Below are 14,776 nucleotides of genomic sequence, written 5' to 3'. Positions count from 1 at the left end.
AAACGTCATTGGGTGAAACCGTCAAGTCCGCGGGGATCTTCTCACCGCCCACGTCACGTTTCCGGGCCTCCACTTGGCCGCGGGAAATTGAGGCAACACGATCTCTCTCCTGCATTGTCTCCTTTTCCACGATTCTCCTTCTTCTTCACAGTCATCTTCTATGCTTTCGCACTTTTCTCGTCCCTCGTTCTCTCAGGACTCTCGATCTCTCTCTCGCCATGTCTGCCCCACGGCTCCCATTCCTTTATCCCAACCTCATGCGCGCAGTCCGCGCATGTGATCAGTCCTCCCACCGCTCCATTCGGATCCCACACAAGACCAAACACGCTCCCTTAAACTCCTGTCGACGATACGCCCAGCAATCCTATCACCGACGCTACGGTCCTGCCGCGGAAGCGAACCTGCCTCCCCCGTCCCGCCCGAAAGGCGCTGCTCCAACCCCACCCGTGCCGAAGGACGGCGACCAGCAGGCCGCAGAAGCCGCGCCGCCGGAGCAACTGCCGGAACAGGATGCCCAAAGCGATAATGCACCAGATAAAGAGTCACTACCATCCCAATCAACACCCGATGAAGCCAAGGAACCCAAGGAACCCAAGGAACCCAAGGAAGCGGAGATAGTTGCAGAACCTGGTGAAGGACATAACGCGAACGAGCCGGACCCGAACGAGGAACCCGCGGCGGAGGAAGAACCCGATGTAGCGCCTCCCAACGAACCGGCAAAAGAACAACAACAACGGCCTAGACCGGACGTCCATCCCCATCATCTGGGGGCAAACCCTCTTGATGGAGTCCTGCACATGCCGTCGCCCTCGTCCCAGCTGACGACCTCCGGCTTCACGCCCTCCGAAGACGGGAAAGGACCCCAATTGACACCAGCTCCTTACGTCCACCACTTCGATACCTACTCTCTCGTCCGTGATCTCTCCACGGGCGGCTTTACCGATGACCAGTCTGTCACGGTCATGAAAGCGGTCCGAGGCATCCTGGGCGACAACTACGACTTGGCAAAGCAAACGCTGACCTCCAAGTCCGACGTCGAGAACGAGAGCTATCTGTTCAAGGCCGCTTGCTCGGAGCTTCAATCATCCCTCCAGACTTCGCGGAACTCGGAAATGCAGCGACAGCGCGCATCCCGGACGCAGCTGCAGCACGAGGCGGATATACTATCCCAGCGGCTGAACCAGGAGCTTATGGGGCTTAAAGACGACATCAAGGGCATGTTCAACGACCACAAGATGGTCACCCGGGAGAACCAGCGGAGCATCGACACGTCCGTGCAGGAACTCAACTACAAGATCACGGTGTCGCTGAATAGTGACGGCAAGAGTGAGATTGAAAGCCTTCGGTGGATCCTCACCCGGAGGGCAGCCATGGCGATTGCCATCAGTGCTTGTAAGTATCCTTGGTTAATCATTATCATATTTCTTTTGCTATTGGGTGTTTCACAGTCAACTAACACCACTTAGTCATGATCATCCTCTTCCTGAAATACTACTCCGTCCTCAAAACCCACGACGTCGCTGAGAAACAAAAGGAACCCCCCGTCAAGGAGACCCCCGAGAAGAAGGTTTCCAAAGACGCCGCAGCAGAGCAGCCTCCGATCTCGATGCTGGAAGCGCACGTCAGCGAGTCACTGGGTTGAGCCCTTCTCACCCTTCACTAACATGACATGCATGACATATCAATGGCGTTGTTTGATCTATCTCCGAGCATCTACCTACTCATTATACAATATCAAACCGATATCTAATATCTACTCTCATCTCCTGTTCATCTCCCATGTCTCTTTTTTTTTTCTTTTTGTTTCTTTTTATTTGATTCATTACGTGGTTGAGCCCGCCAAGACATTCACATTTTGATACCCAACGAACAACATTCAGACTTGTTGCGAGAATGGGATGGATGAATGGGTGGATGGATGGATGTATGTATACTAGATAGATGATAGAAAAATAGATAGACAAGAACAGGCTGCTTCTCCGTCCTCTTTAGGTGGACACACCCTGCTGATAGAGTCCATAAATTCGAAGGAGTAGTATTAGAATTTCCCGAGTTATTTTTCAAACAGAGAACTCATCATCAAACGGCTGTTCAACTATCATTTCTCTCCATAAACCTCCACCTACAGAGCGAGCGTCCGCTGCACCAGAACGAACATCCTTTTTATCATCTCCCAGATCTCGCGCGCGTACAGAGCAAAGAAGCCGGATTCTGAAGTTCAGGCCCTGGAGTAGTGACCGACAAGAGTCCAGCTCTATCGGTAGTTCCATCTCTAGCAAGTTCAGGAAGTGCATCGTGAACTCGTAGTACTTGATAAACAATCTCTCCACGCCGGCTGTGTGTATTATCCTCGCAATCAGGTAGTGCGTCTCGATGAGAACTGGGCTGGGAAGAGGATATCTGCCATCTTGGGCTGCCAGGATGATCATCCTGTCTTGTGCGAGACATTGTGTTTGTGGGCGCTCTTGCTCGCACCACAAGATTATTAATTTCACCGAGCAAATTCTCTATCAAAATTTCAAGTGCTAAATTCGCACTTCCAACCGAGGACCAAGAATAGTCGAATCAGGGCTGAGTCGATGTGCTCCGAAAGATGCTACAATTCTGCATCTGGGCGAAGACTCGAAATCTGCCCTTTTTACCCCTAGGTTGGATGTACCTCGCGTGAGAACCGATCTGTCTTCTCGTAATGATTCAGTGCGGCCGTCAACCCGGGAATTACCTTCTTCAGCAGAGGACGACTGAGCACCAGATCGCCGGCTTCTGTCGTTCTCAAAACCATCCTCTTCTGCCTGTTCCAGGTGAACAGCAGATATCACCGGATGCATGTGCCAGTTTTTGGGTAGGTCTAAATCGTATGCTAATGAATCCAGTCTCCCCCAAATTCGAAACGGCGCCTCTTGGTAGATGATTGCTTGGGGGAATGTGGATCTATCGTTTGCCTCGGGAACTTCTATGGCTTTGGAAAACATGGGGTCTTCCAGCATGCAAGTCAAAAAGATGCAAGACTGTGCTAGTTGGTAGTCTGACCGAGGCCCCACGGGTTGAGAGGATCTGAATAAAGAAAGTATGAAGTTAATCACACCTGCCATTGCAAGGAATGAGGCATGCGGGATGACGGGGACTGCTGCTGGAGCCATACTCATCTGAGGGGACGAAGAGGAAGAGTTGAAGAAGAAAGGAGAAGAGAGTATACAGATTTCAAAAGCTGTACTCAGCAATGAATATCCTTTAATTTTGTATCACTGCTGAGCGTGGGTTTCTAAGTAACCAGACACATCGCTGCATCAACATCTGAAACTATACATGCTTCCATATGAAGTGTCTCTACACTAGCCCTGTTTTTTTTTTAAAAAACAAACTGAACATCACTGTGATATGTATCAATTCATAAAGGTGATACTAATGCTCACTTTCTTAAATAAGTCAGTAATCTATAAGAGAATCTAGGGGCCAGAGCCCCTCAGAATAGAGATAATATTAGACCATAACGCCAGGTAGTCAGGGCTAGGGCTGTGAGAAAATTAAATATTGTTACTGCAGCTCTCTGTATATAGTTCCTATAGCCTATAAGCTCTACAGATGAGTGATTAGTTCTTCGAACATATGCCCCTACCATTCTTTATTATATAAACCAGACAGTGATAGAATCAACGTGAGATAATATTCAAAGACCTGTATCTATATTCTACATCATCCAGTGATATCAGTATTATCACAGCAAGCAAACCCATTCTAGTCTTGCCACACTTACTAGTCAAAAAGTTCATATCAGAAGATAGAACAAAAAAGATTGTAGAATAGATACATATCCATATACCCATTCAAAATATTTGATATCAAAACAGGTTGGGAATAAATGCTCTAATTCCCATCAACAATAAATGAACAAGAACTGATTCAAGTTTATATATATTTAACCTCTATGATCCACTAAATGTCCTACTTGTAGTTAGTGCTGACATACCCTTGTAAACACTTGTTAACTAACACAGCTACCAACCTACTGTTTAGTATCACTCAATATCCCAACCAGTTGATGAACTCTCAATCCCAGGCCCAGGGGAGCAATCAATAACCTCCCATCCGACTCACCATAAAGATTGAAGCTCGTACCTGGCAGTCCATGTCGACGGCGATCACCAAGCGCAAGCGTGCAAGAAAGGCATGCCTCCCCTGCCACCAGCGCAAGCGGAAATGCGACGCCGAGTATCCCTGTAGCACCTGCACCACCTATGAATACACCTGCACGTACGCCGACAGCTCGGTGACGAAGAGTCCGCCCGTTGTGAGTCCACCCGTCGTGGCCGGCGCGTCCACGCCCACCACCACCGCCACCACCACGGCCGGCATCTTCGACGTACAGAAATGCAGATACGCCGGGGCATCGGCAGCCATGGCATTCCCGCACATTCTAGGCATGGCTTTCGGCTCGGACAGCCCTCCCAAGATGCACTCGTTTGCCTACAACTTCGGCATCCGCCCCGAGGAGGCGTCCAACGCCCATGGCTTGCTGGGCAAGCTCATCTCAGAGGACGACCTCGGCTTGTTCTCAAGCGTGTACTTCTCCGCATTAAGCCCCATCGGCGACCTCATAGACCCGAGGATCTACGCCCAGCGATGTCGCGATTACTACCATAGTGCCGGCAGCACCAGCACCGCGGTAGCCTTTGGCGCCGTGGCCGCTGGCGTCGCTGCTCTCGGATCGTTCCTCTCCCCGAACAGACACCCACGGGAGTCGGACCTGGTGCAATACGCCAAAGCCATTCTCGAGGATCCGGCCTCTATGCGCACGCTGGGCATCGACCATATCATCGCGTGGGGCATGCGCGTATTCTACCTGCGGGCCACGACCCGCCCCAACAACGCCTGGATCGCGTCGTGCACCGTCATGCACCTCTGCGAAGCGGTCGGGCTGCACGAGGAAGACAACATTCAGAACATGGCGTCCGTCGCGGGCGCCGCCGCCGTGGGACACGACGCGGACCGGCTGAGACGGATTTTCTGGATCGCGTGGGCCGGGCACAACATGCTGTCCTATGAGTACGATCGGTCGTCGGTCCAATTCGGCGCCGTGACCACCCAGGCAATCATCCCCACGCCAGGGTCCGTCGCCGACCAATTCGTGCAAATGGCGCAGATCATCCCGGCGCCTAACTCGCCCTTCCGGCTCGACTGTCAGCCCCCGACTCTGAGGGAGGAGCTGTTTGAGCGCATCAAGGCGCTGGACAAGCTCCACTTCACACATCCGTTCCTGGTAGTATCCAAGGCGGACGTCGCGTTTTGCTTCTACCGACGCATTTATCAGCTCAAGATGGGCTTCTCGGACGAGATCATCCAGCTCGTTATCGATAGCGGCAACGCCGCGGTGGAGGCGGCGGAGCAGCTCGCTAGCCAGGGTCTCCTGTTCTGGAACGCCATCGGCAGCGTCTTCCAGTATGCGTGTGTCCTGTTGGCCATGGACACGCCGGCTGCCTCCGTCCACATCCCGACGGCGTTCAAAGGCTTGGAAAATCTGGTTCAGGCGGCTGACACCGGGCTGACGCGGAAGGCGTTGTCGATGGCGCGACATCTACTCGGTCTTAGTATGGCTAAGAAGCGGAAGGAGCTTGCCCAGCTGGAAGCTGTCGAGGCGGGCTACCAGGCGCAGCCGGAGTTTGAGACCAACACTGCTGTGCCGGATTTGGGATGGGAGGACTGGGACCAGTTTCTCATTGAACCGTATCTATCGATGCTCGGCCCTGATATGTAGTAGCGGTAGGGGGCTCGTCATTGGGCATTTCGCGGCGAATTCGGCATGCAAGCCACCAACACGGTGTGGCGATCTGAACTGCTCTAAATGAAGCTCAACATTGTACATATGTAGCCTGAGTCAACCAACCGTCACATTGGATATGAAGCGCAAGGTATTTACAAACCTCAAGACAAAAATGTCGGATATCTCTTGTACCCGAGTGGTATACCACTGTTGCAAGACTGACAAGAAATTGCTCTTCCTGCGGCAAAAACCCCTTGGAGATTTTCATCCTCTCATCTTGATACTAAACAATCACTAAGTAACACTAAATAATCACTAAATATCACTAAAATATCACTAAATGATCACCAAAAGCGACTGGTGCGGTGCGGCTGCGACGGCAAATGCGGAACCGTCCATCGGCCGCTGTCAGATTGTACTGATCCCCGCGTGCGGCCGCTGCGGCCCCCGAGGCAGGGTATAACGGCTGCTGCGGCGATATGCTGACTGCACTTGTATTCTGTGATTCACGACGAATCAAGTTGAAATTTCTATACAGATGGAGTCGGATATACGATGGACATTGGGTCCGCAATTTCCGAGTCCGATCCTGGATATCGAGAAATCGGACGGAGTCTGAAGTATAAATAGTTGGCGTTTTCTGCTGTCCATGTTCAACTACAATCGCAACAATCGCAACAGTTGATACACTTGATACACTCCAAAAAACCAAAATGCCCAAGTACGCCAAAGACCAGCCCACCGGCTTCAAGAATGCCATTGAGAGAGTCGCCATTGTTGGTGTAAGCACCCCTCAACACCATCTATACCATTACAAAACACTAACATCCCCAGGCTGGAGGTACCGTCGGTTCAAACATCGTCACCTCCCTCCTCCAAACCGGCAAACACACCATCACAGCCCTCACCCGCAAAGACAGCACCAACACCCTCCCCGCCGGGGTCCTCGTCGCCCCAGTAGACTATGCCGACGAAGCCACCCTCATCGCCGCGCTCAAGGACCAGCAATTCCTGATCATCACGATGGCCCCCACCGCCCCCCGGGACACCCACAGCAAGCTCGTCCAAGCAGCCGCCAAGGCGGGCGTCCCCTACGTCATGCCCAACGGGTACGGCGGGGACATTGACAACGCCAGACTCGAAAACGAGACGATGCTGGGACCGATAGGCAAGGGCCAACGGGCTGAGATTGAGAGCCTCGGCATGAAGTGGATCACCGTGTGCTGCGGGTTCTGGTACGACTACAGCCTGGCGGGCGGGGAGGCGCGCTTCGGGTTCGACTTTGACAAGCGGGCCCTGACTATCTACGACGATGGCAATGCGAAGATCTCGACCTCGACGCTGGCGCAGGTGGGGCGCGCTGTGGCTAGCGTTCTGAGCCTCAAGGAGCTTCCTGATGATGAGAACGACAAGAGTCTGGCCGTGTCTGCGTTCCTTAACAGGGGAGTGTATATTAAGAGCTTCGTGGTCAGCCAGAACGACATGTTTGAGAGCGTCAAGCGCGTCACGGGCACCACCGACGCGGACTGGACGGTCACCCATGAGGCTAGCAAGAAGAGGTACGAGGATGGGCTCGCACTGGTGAGAACGGGGAATATGGCTGGTTTTGGCAAGATGTTGTATGCCAGGATGTTTTACCCTGGTGATTCGGGCGAGTTCTCGGCCAAGGCGCAGAATGGGCTGCTTGGGTTGCCGGAGGAGACCTTGGATGAGGGGACTAAGGCTGGGGTGGATCTGGTTGAGGTTTTGCAGAGCCGTGTTGAGCGGATGGCGGCTTAGATGGTGTCTATAAACTTGAATCGGTTATAGAGGGGGATTATGTGGGTGAGAAGTTATGAGCGTCAGGGATAATGGGCAAAGGTATTTTAGATTGTTATATATAGAAGCAATAATCAGTTCATTGTTGTGAACAGGGCATACCAACCCAAGCTTTTACTTAAACTTGTTGAAGGATATTTCTAGTGTTTCTAAGAAAAAGATATAAATTGATAATTTTTTATAGCTTATTTTTGGCAGGCTGAGATGGGTCAGCGGGAGATTTGTTGGCGGAACTGGCCGTATAAGGATGGTGGGGATGATAGCTTGCCTTCGGGTGTCTAACTTTATTGCAGATGTAAAAGAGGGTTTAAAATGAGGTATAGAAGAGCACGCGTATGTTGTATATCACCACTACTCAAGCATGCACGTCCTGTTAATCATGTGTAAAGTTCAAACATCTATCATTCATCGTCTATCCATCCACCATCAACCCATCTATCAATCAGCCAATCAATTAATCAACAACAGCTCTACAATGACGCCGTAGTAGTCAGGTATATAAATCCCACTCGCACGTACATCAATTCTATAACAGATCATGAAAGAGAAACAAAAAAAGAAAAACACACACGAAAACGATAAGAATGAAAAAAAAAAAAAAGAAATATATATGAGATCATTAGAAATCAAACCTCAACGCAATACTAGGCATACTCTGCTGCCCAGCTCCACCACTCTGCATCGAATCCCTCGACCCCCTCCTACCACCCCCATCGGTATCGACCTCCGCACAGCGAAGAACTTCCTCCAGCAGCGTCTTCTGCTCCGGCGTCATGGACGCCACCAGCGCGCGGAACACGACCGGATTAGCCTTTGCCAGCTCGAGCAGATGGCCGGCTGTCTCCTTGTATACGGAAAAGCCGTCGCGCTTGGCGCGGGCTAAGAGCACGGAGAGGACTATTGAGAGTGCGGTGGGGACGTCGCGCGCGGTGGGAACGTAGGAGACTATCGTGCGGGATATGACCGCTTTGCAGTTCTCTGGGTCCATGGGGATTTCGCCGTGTTCGGAGGGACAGCCGATGAGGAAGCTGACCAGGCGGGGGAAGAGGAATCGCGAGATGGATTCCTCCGTCAGGGACCGTGTGGAGGTTAGGAGGATTGAGCGGAGGCAGCCGGCGGCGACGTTGGCGAGACCAACGTCTTGGAGGCAGTCGAGGAGCTCGGTGAGGACCCGTGGGATCACCGGGTCTTGCGGTGGGAGAACGTGGCTGCCGGTTGTGAGCAGGATGGTGATGGCGAGAAGGGTGTTCTTGGCGCAGGGCAGCGAGGAGTCTGATTCGCGCCGCTGGGCGATGGTGAGGGTTGTGAGGAACCGCGTGAGACAGCCGCGGAGTTGGCGGGATACCACCTTGAGGTTGTCTGTTTGGGCGGGGCTGGGTTCCTCGCTGGGTTGGCTGATCGCGTGGACGAAGTGTTTGAAGATGGGGAGTGCTTGGGGCACGACTTGCGCTTGGCATAGTCCTGTGGCGAGGATGGTGGTGAAGATGTGCAGGATGCATGCGTTGAGGTCGTTGCGGATGATGGATGGGAAAATCGAGGCGACCTGGACAAGGGACGAGAGGGAGAGGCGGATGAGCGATAGGGCGTCGTCTGTTCCCACGGTGAACCGGGCCAGCGGGGTGTTCTCCCGGAGATTGGGTAGCAAGCCTGCAAGGACCAGGATGATGCTTCTCGTCAGCTCGAAGAGCTGCTCGATGTCGTCGGTGAGATGGTCGCTTCTGTTCTCGCTGCCTTTGGCGGCGGGGTGATCCAACGACAGGTTGCGCGCGATCTCGACAATCACGTTCTGGATGGGGATCCCCTCCGTCAGCGCAAGGCGATCCAGCGAATCCATCGTCTCCCCAAAGATGGCGTCCTGATAAATCGCGTTGCCAGAGATTACTGGTCGCAGGATTCTCTCCAGAGCCCGGAGGATTTCCAATCGCTGCGATGCCGTGGTAGACTGGTCAACAAGAGCTTCAAACGCCAGCCCGAACAGCACGAAAAAGAAGGCAACCGGTTCATCGCGGTAGTTGATATCGTGGCCCTTTCCTTCTTTCTTGTCCTCCGGCGCTTTCTCTTCGTCCTTGTTCTCGATCTGCGACTTGCCATCCAAGGCGTCGAACACAAAGTCTATGTCTTTCTCCACTAGACCGGCAATTGCATCAACCAGGCTCAGCCAGGTATCTTGGTAAAACTAAACCAATTCAGTCAGCCGATGATCCTATGCGCTATTTGGTTCTGTCGAACTCACCTTCAACAGTGTCTCCCGATTCAAAGCAGAATACACCTCATCCAAATCACTCCCCAGCGGGCCCGTGCCTAAGCTCCCAGAGATATCAGGCTCGAACCGAAGACGTGCAAATTCCCGAAGCGAAGAGAGCCACAACGGGGTCAGCTTGGCAATATACGGTTGCACCACTTGGTTCAGGTAGTCCTGTTCAATGCTAGCGATTTGCAGTCGTGCCCAGGCGGAATACAGAGCCATCTTGACCATGACTCTGGCGTTCGAGTTGAGTCCTTTCAGGTCTCCGATCTCCGTGGTGTCCGGGTTTTCTGCGCCGAGTCAGTATAGGTTTCCACGGGTCGTTGCATTGGACTTACTCGAAAAGTTCTCCAGACCCAGCACCAGCAGCTTCAGAATCCGGCCCATCCGATCCACGTTCGTCACGATACCTGTAGCGATGAACGTGGCAGACACGTTGATGGCCTCTGATGCTAGCTCTGGTGAAGAATCAGCAGCAAAGGCCGGCGTAAGGGCCGATCCGATCTGAGCTTGGTATTGCTCAAGCAAGGACGCCTCGGCAAAATCGGGATCAGGAGTCTTGCCAAACATCTAGGTAACAGTTAGATTTTGCAACAGCCAACAAACAGGATAATACATACTCGAAGAACCTGATCGATGATCCTCAAACCCCACACACGTAATTCAATAACGTTCGCCGTCGACGCCGAGAACGCCATTCGCACAATGTCACCCACCTTCTGCTGGAGGGCAAGCTCGGCAGGAATGGTCTGGTCTGGCAGAATGGCTTCCTGCGTGGTGGCCAAAAGCTCACTCAGACAGCTCATGGCGAAGTTCCGAGTCTGCCATTTCAGCAGTTCCTGGCCCGCGACGGTCTCGTTCGCATTTTCCGTCTGTCCTGGTCCCGCAATTGCAGATGCAAAGCCCGCGACTTCATCATCTGGTAGATCGTTGGCAGCGGGCCGGGCAGTGGAAAGAGGAACCTCGTCTGCTTTTGCGCGCGTCTTGGTCAATGCATTCTGACAGCGTTGAATCCACAACTCCGTCTCGGTGAGAGCGGTCTGCTGCATCCAGTCTTGGATCATGCTCCTGAGAATGGGGTTATCCGGCGTGTCGTCGAAGGCTAGCCAGAGGTCCTCTTCCAGGGCCGGCGTGGCGGTCTGGATGACGGATGTAGCGTCTCGCTTCATGAGGTTGCTCAAGGCGCGAATAGCCACATCTCTCATCAGTGGGTTGTCTGTAGAGAGCTCGTGCTGCAGCCGTCTCACGTATCCGGAAAAGTCCACATAGCTTGGTGCATACAGGGACAAATGGTCCAAGCACTTCGAGCTCTCGGTGACCAGAGCCGGATTGTCCTCCAGTTGGAACTGCCGCAGAAGGGAGAGGATCAGATTGCGCGTTTTGGCGATATCCTGGAGATCGGGGCCCAGGACATTGATCAGAGAATCAACACAACGACTGACAACCACCGGGGTGAGGAACGACATTTCAGTGTTGGAGGTGGCTAGCATCTGCGCCTCGACATTGTGGGTATCGGCGTTGTAAAGCTGGGCCAGCATGCCGAGAGAGCTCGACACAAACGGCGAAAAGGTCAGACCAGCCGAGTTGGCAACTCGTTCCAGGCCTCCAAGCGCCCAGAAATGCACCACCGGGTGAGGGTCGTTGCACAGCGACATCAGCACCCCGACGATCGTCTTGAGATGCAGACCTGCTGCCATTCCACCGACTTGGGAGTGAATGCAACCCAAAGCTGCAGCACATCCCGCACGCGCGTTGGGTTCGCGGTTTTCCACGATGGTATCAACGAGCCAGTTGATCTGCGCGTTGGTGAAGGCATTTCCGGAGCTGTCGCATAGCCTTCCGAGTGCCTCGACGCCCACCGTGCGCACGATCAGGTCAGGGTCAGTGACGAATTTCTAATACCGTCAGCTACTTTATCCCAGTCAATGGCGCATGTAAGCAGTCGTCACATACCTGCAAAAGCTCTTGCAATACTTTGTCCGTCGCCGGGTTTAACCGTCCCATCGTCGCGCCGTTGTCTTTGCCCGATGCTTTCAAAGCGTGAAGCAACGCCACAGCCACGTTGACAACCAGGGCAGCTTTGCGTCCAGGATTACGCTGGAGAGACTGCGATGTGAGGAACGTGGCTATTTGTTCGACACTGCTTTCCTGGACCTTCGGGGCATGTAATGGGATAGCCACAGAGAACAGCTCGACCGCGGCATTGACAACACCCGTCGCGTGCGGGTCAGCGGAAAGATGATCACCAGCCCGGGATGAGTACAAGAGGATGGAGTCATGCTCGCTGGCTTGGCAGATAGGGAAAGTCAACTGCAATGGGTCAGCTTCTAGAGGTTGAGGTGATGCGGAACGAAAAATACTCACAGCATCGTCAATAGCTTGGTCGGCCGAGTCAACCGCGGACCAGGACGGGCCATTGTCAGTTTCATCCTTGCCAGAAAGAGTCGCGCGGACGTATTTCCTAGCCAAGCCAGTCACACCAAAGCCGAAGTTGTCGCACAGATCCCACAGAGACTCGAACTGGGCAGTGGAGGCAGCGATCGAGCTCTCCAGTGGTCCAGACTGAGTGGCATCCGGGTCCGCAAACGACGAGATGGCCAGACCCAGGAGGCTTGTCTGAGAGATCACATCACCGTGGGTCTGAGGATGGACATGAAGGAGCTTGGTAAAGCACTGTAACACACGTCGCCGGACCATGGTTGCGGTATCCTGCAAATGAAACGAGGGGTGCAGACGCTGGGAGATTTCATGCGTGGCTCGCTGGCGAGGCAGGTCGTCAAGGAAGGTGACCGTGTTCTGCAACAGCGCAGCGATCCTTCGCGCGCCGTCGGCGGTGATCAACTTGCTGTTGAACTCCATGAACACCAGCAGCGATCCCAAGGCGGACTCTCGGACATGTGCCAGGAAGCTCATTTCCAGGTTCCCACGCCGCGCGGAGTTTTCCTTGCTTAGATGGATGGGCAGAGCGTTCTTCCACAGGAGCATGAGTTGGGACAGATGGATCTTGACAAAGCTGGGGCCCAGGGGCATCAAGCCACCGATTAGAATCCACGCTACCTGGATCTGCGTGCTCGCCGCGCGCAACTCTGAGTTGCTACTCGTCTTCAAAAGGTCCGTCGCTTGGGTGAACACCCGGGAGAAGACTTCGACCGAGCCATAGAGCGGCTGGAGCCGAGAGGTACTCAGCATGGCCGAGAGTCCATTTGCGTAGCCAACGCACCGCCGCGGTGCCTGTCGGGGGGTCGACAGCTGCCCCACCTCCCTGCTCAAACTGTTCAGACAGATCGTCACGCAGGAGATCAACTGGTTCGGACACGCCAGTACGAAGCTGCGGAGACAGTGGGCCGCGTGGATCTGAACAGTGTAGCTGGGGTGCGGTAGCACCTGGAGCAGAGCTTCCCGGCAGCTCTCCGCTAGCGACGCAAAAGCAGAGCCAAGGGAGCAGATCAACGAAGACAAGGCACTGAGAGTGCTGGTCAAGGTATATTTACTAGGCTCCCGGCGCTCCTGGATGACTTGAGGATAATCCTTGAGGATATTGTTGATCAACCATTTGGCCGCGTTGACCTGACTGCTTTCCCGAAGCGACTCACGACCCACGGTGTCCTCCAAGATACTCTTGACAAACTTGCGGGTCATCAGAAGCCGGAACCGATTGTAGGTGACGGTGGGGTGATTCAGGAGATCGAAAAGGAGGTGACTAGCAATATCACTATACCGCTCTTCGATCACCTTGTCGCCCAGGGCCCGAAGAACGTGCTTATAGCAGATCGAGATGCCCGCCCGGGAACGATTCGACGTCGTGCTCTTCAAATACTGCGTGGAGAGCTGACGAAGAAGGTCGGGCAGGAGGAAGTACAGCCGTGCCTCGGATTTCTTGGGCGCGGCAGCAACCGACGACTCTGACATCTCCTCCTGGTCTTCCTCCTCACCCGGCCGTGGCGCCGGCTTCTTCGACTGGCGCTTCGACTTCTTCGGCTTCGGAACGGTTACGACTCGAGCATCCGCCGCATGCAACTTGGCCAGCGCCCGGGCCAGGCAGACGGCGGCAGCGTGTCGGACCGGAGCGACCGGGCTGTCGATCACCTTCCAAATCACCAATTTCAACGTGTCGAAGTCGTGGCTGTTATCGAAGAAGGGAGTCGCGCTGACCAGCTGCTCGAGACAACGACATGCATGCACCTGGACAAACGTCGACTTATCCCCGGTGGCAGCATTCCGAGCCTGCTTCCAGACGTCTCGCGCGGTGCCCTCATCCACCGGCACACCCACCCCTCCGATCACCTTGCGCAGGACAGCGAAGATCGACCCGCGATATCCCACATGGTTGCTTGCCGATTTCAGCGACTTCAGCAAGCTCGACGTCACAATCCCCGACTGTGCGAACACGCTCTCCCCGGCCACAGCGAAGACCTCGCCCAGACAATATGCTGCGGCGAACTTGGTCTTCAATTCCTCGCTCTTCCCGGCATTCAGCACCCCCAGCAGCTCCGTCACCGTCTCGAAGAGTATCCCGCGATCCCCCTTGGTGAATATGGCCCCGAAACACCTTCCCAGGTTATTGCGGATCACCCGCGTGATCGTCGGCGACGAGAGGGTCAGGATCTTGAACAGTTCCTTCTTCAGGAATTTCTGCTGCGACGACACCTGTGCCTTGTCCAGCTCCGAGATATGCTGCACGAGGTCCGAGGTGAACGTCAGGAGGTAGAGGTCCTGCTGTTCGGAGGGGAGCGCATGGAGCTTCGCGACGTCCAGCTCCGCACGGGGGGGTGTCGTCGCATTGTCGGAGGGAGGAGTTGAGGGCGAGGGAGCGGGTTCAGACGAAGACATTGACAGGGAATTATTCGGCCCAAGTGCCGCCCATGAAATACAATTATTGAGTTCCTAGAGAAGCGAAATCGTAACGAGAGAAGAGAAAGAGCCTCATGAGTTGACAGTCGACAGTTGACAGTTTG

At 54.0% G+C, this 14,776-nt stretch overlaps 4 protein-coding genes across 4 annotated transcripts; 3 read left to right on the top strand and 1 right to left on the bottom strand.

Moving 5' to 3' along the window:
* The first annotated feature begins 101 nt into the window (after nucleotides 1–101).
* On the top strand, nucleotides 102–2,010 carry BDW47DRAFT_100553 (CCDC90 family protein). The gene is made up of 2 exons (XM_024811461.1): nucleotides 102–1,392; nucleotides 1,467–2,010. The coding sequence occupies exons 1-2, from the start codon at nucleotides 219–221 to the stop codon at nucleotides 1,640–1,642; spliced, it is 1,350 nt and encodes a 449-aa protein (XP_024675145.1). The 5' UTR covers nucleotides 102–218; the 3' UTR covers nucleotides 1,643–2,010.
* Nucleotides 2,011–4,058: 2,048 nt separating this feature from the next.
* On the top strand, nucleotides 4,059–5,806 carry BDW47DRAFT_134215 (putative C6 transcription factor). Its single transcript, XM_024818037.1, has one exon. The coding sequence runs from the start codon at nucleotides 4,127–4,129 to the stop codon at nucleotides 5,750–5,752; it is 1,626 nt and encodes a 541-aa protein (XP_024675144.1). The 5' UTR covers nucleotides 4,059–4,126; the 3' UTR covers nucleotides 5,753–5,806.
* Nucleotides 5,807–6,471: 665 nt separating this feature from the next.
* Nucleotides 6,472–7,537, top strand: BDW47DRAFT_115679 (aromatic alcohol reductase; the record flags this gene model as incomplete). Its single annotated transcript, XM_024814828.1, has 2 exons — nucleotides 6,472–6,540; nucleotides 6,593–7,537. 2 exons carry the CDS (start codon nucleotides 6,472–6,474, stop codon nucleotides 7,535–7,537), a joined length of 1,014 nt encoding a protein of 337 aa, XP_024675143.1.
* Nucleotides 7,538–8,195: 658 nt separating this feature from the next.
* On the bottom strand, nucleotides 8,196–14,719 carry BDW47DRAFT_134209 (AP-1 complex accessory protein LAA1; the record flags this gene model as incomplete). Its single annotated transcript, XM_024818036.1, has 6 exons — nucleotides 12,186–14,719; nucleotides 11,775–12,131; nucleotides 10,442–11,716; nucleotides 10,160–10,391; nucleotides 9,810–10,111; nucleotides 8,196–9,752 (listed from the first exon to the last, which is right to left on the bottom strand). The coding sequence occupies exons 1-6, from the start codon at nucleotides 14,649–14,651 to the stop codon at nucleotides 8,196–8,198; spliced, it is 6,189 nt and encodes a 2,062-aa protein (XP_024675142.1). The 5' UTR covers nucleotides 14,652–14,719.
* Nucleotides 14,720–14,776: the final 57 nt, after the last annotated feature.

The sequence above is a fragment of the Aspergillus candidus genome, assembly GCF_002847045.1.
Source record: "Aspergillus candidus strain CBS 102.13 unplaced genomic scaffold BDW47scaffold_6, whole genome shotgun sequence".
Classification (NCBI taxonomy): domain Eukaryota; kingdom Fungi; phylum Ascomycota; class Eurotiomycetes; order Eurotiales; family Aspergillaceae; genus Aspergillus; species Aspergillus candidus.
This window is presented reverse-complemented; position numbering and strand designations above follow the sequence as displayed.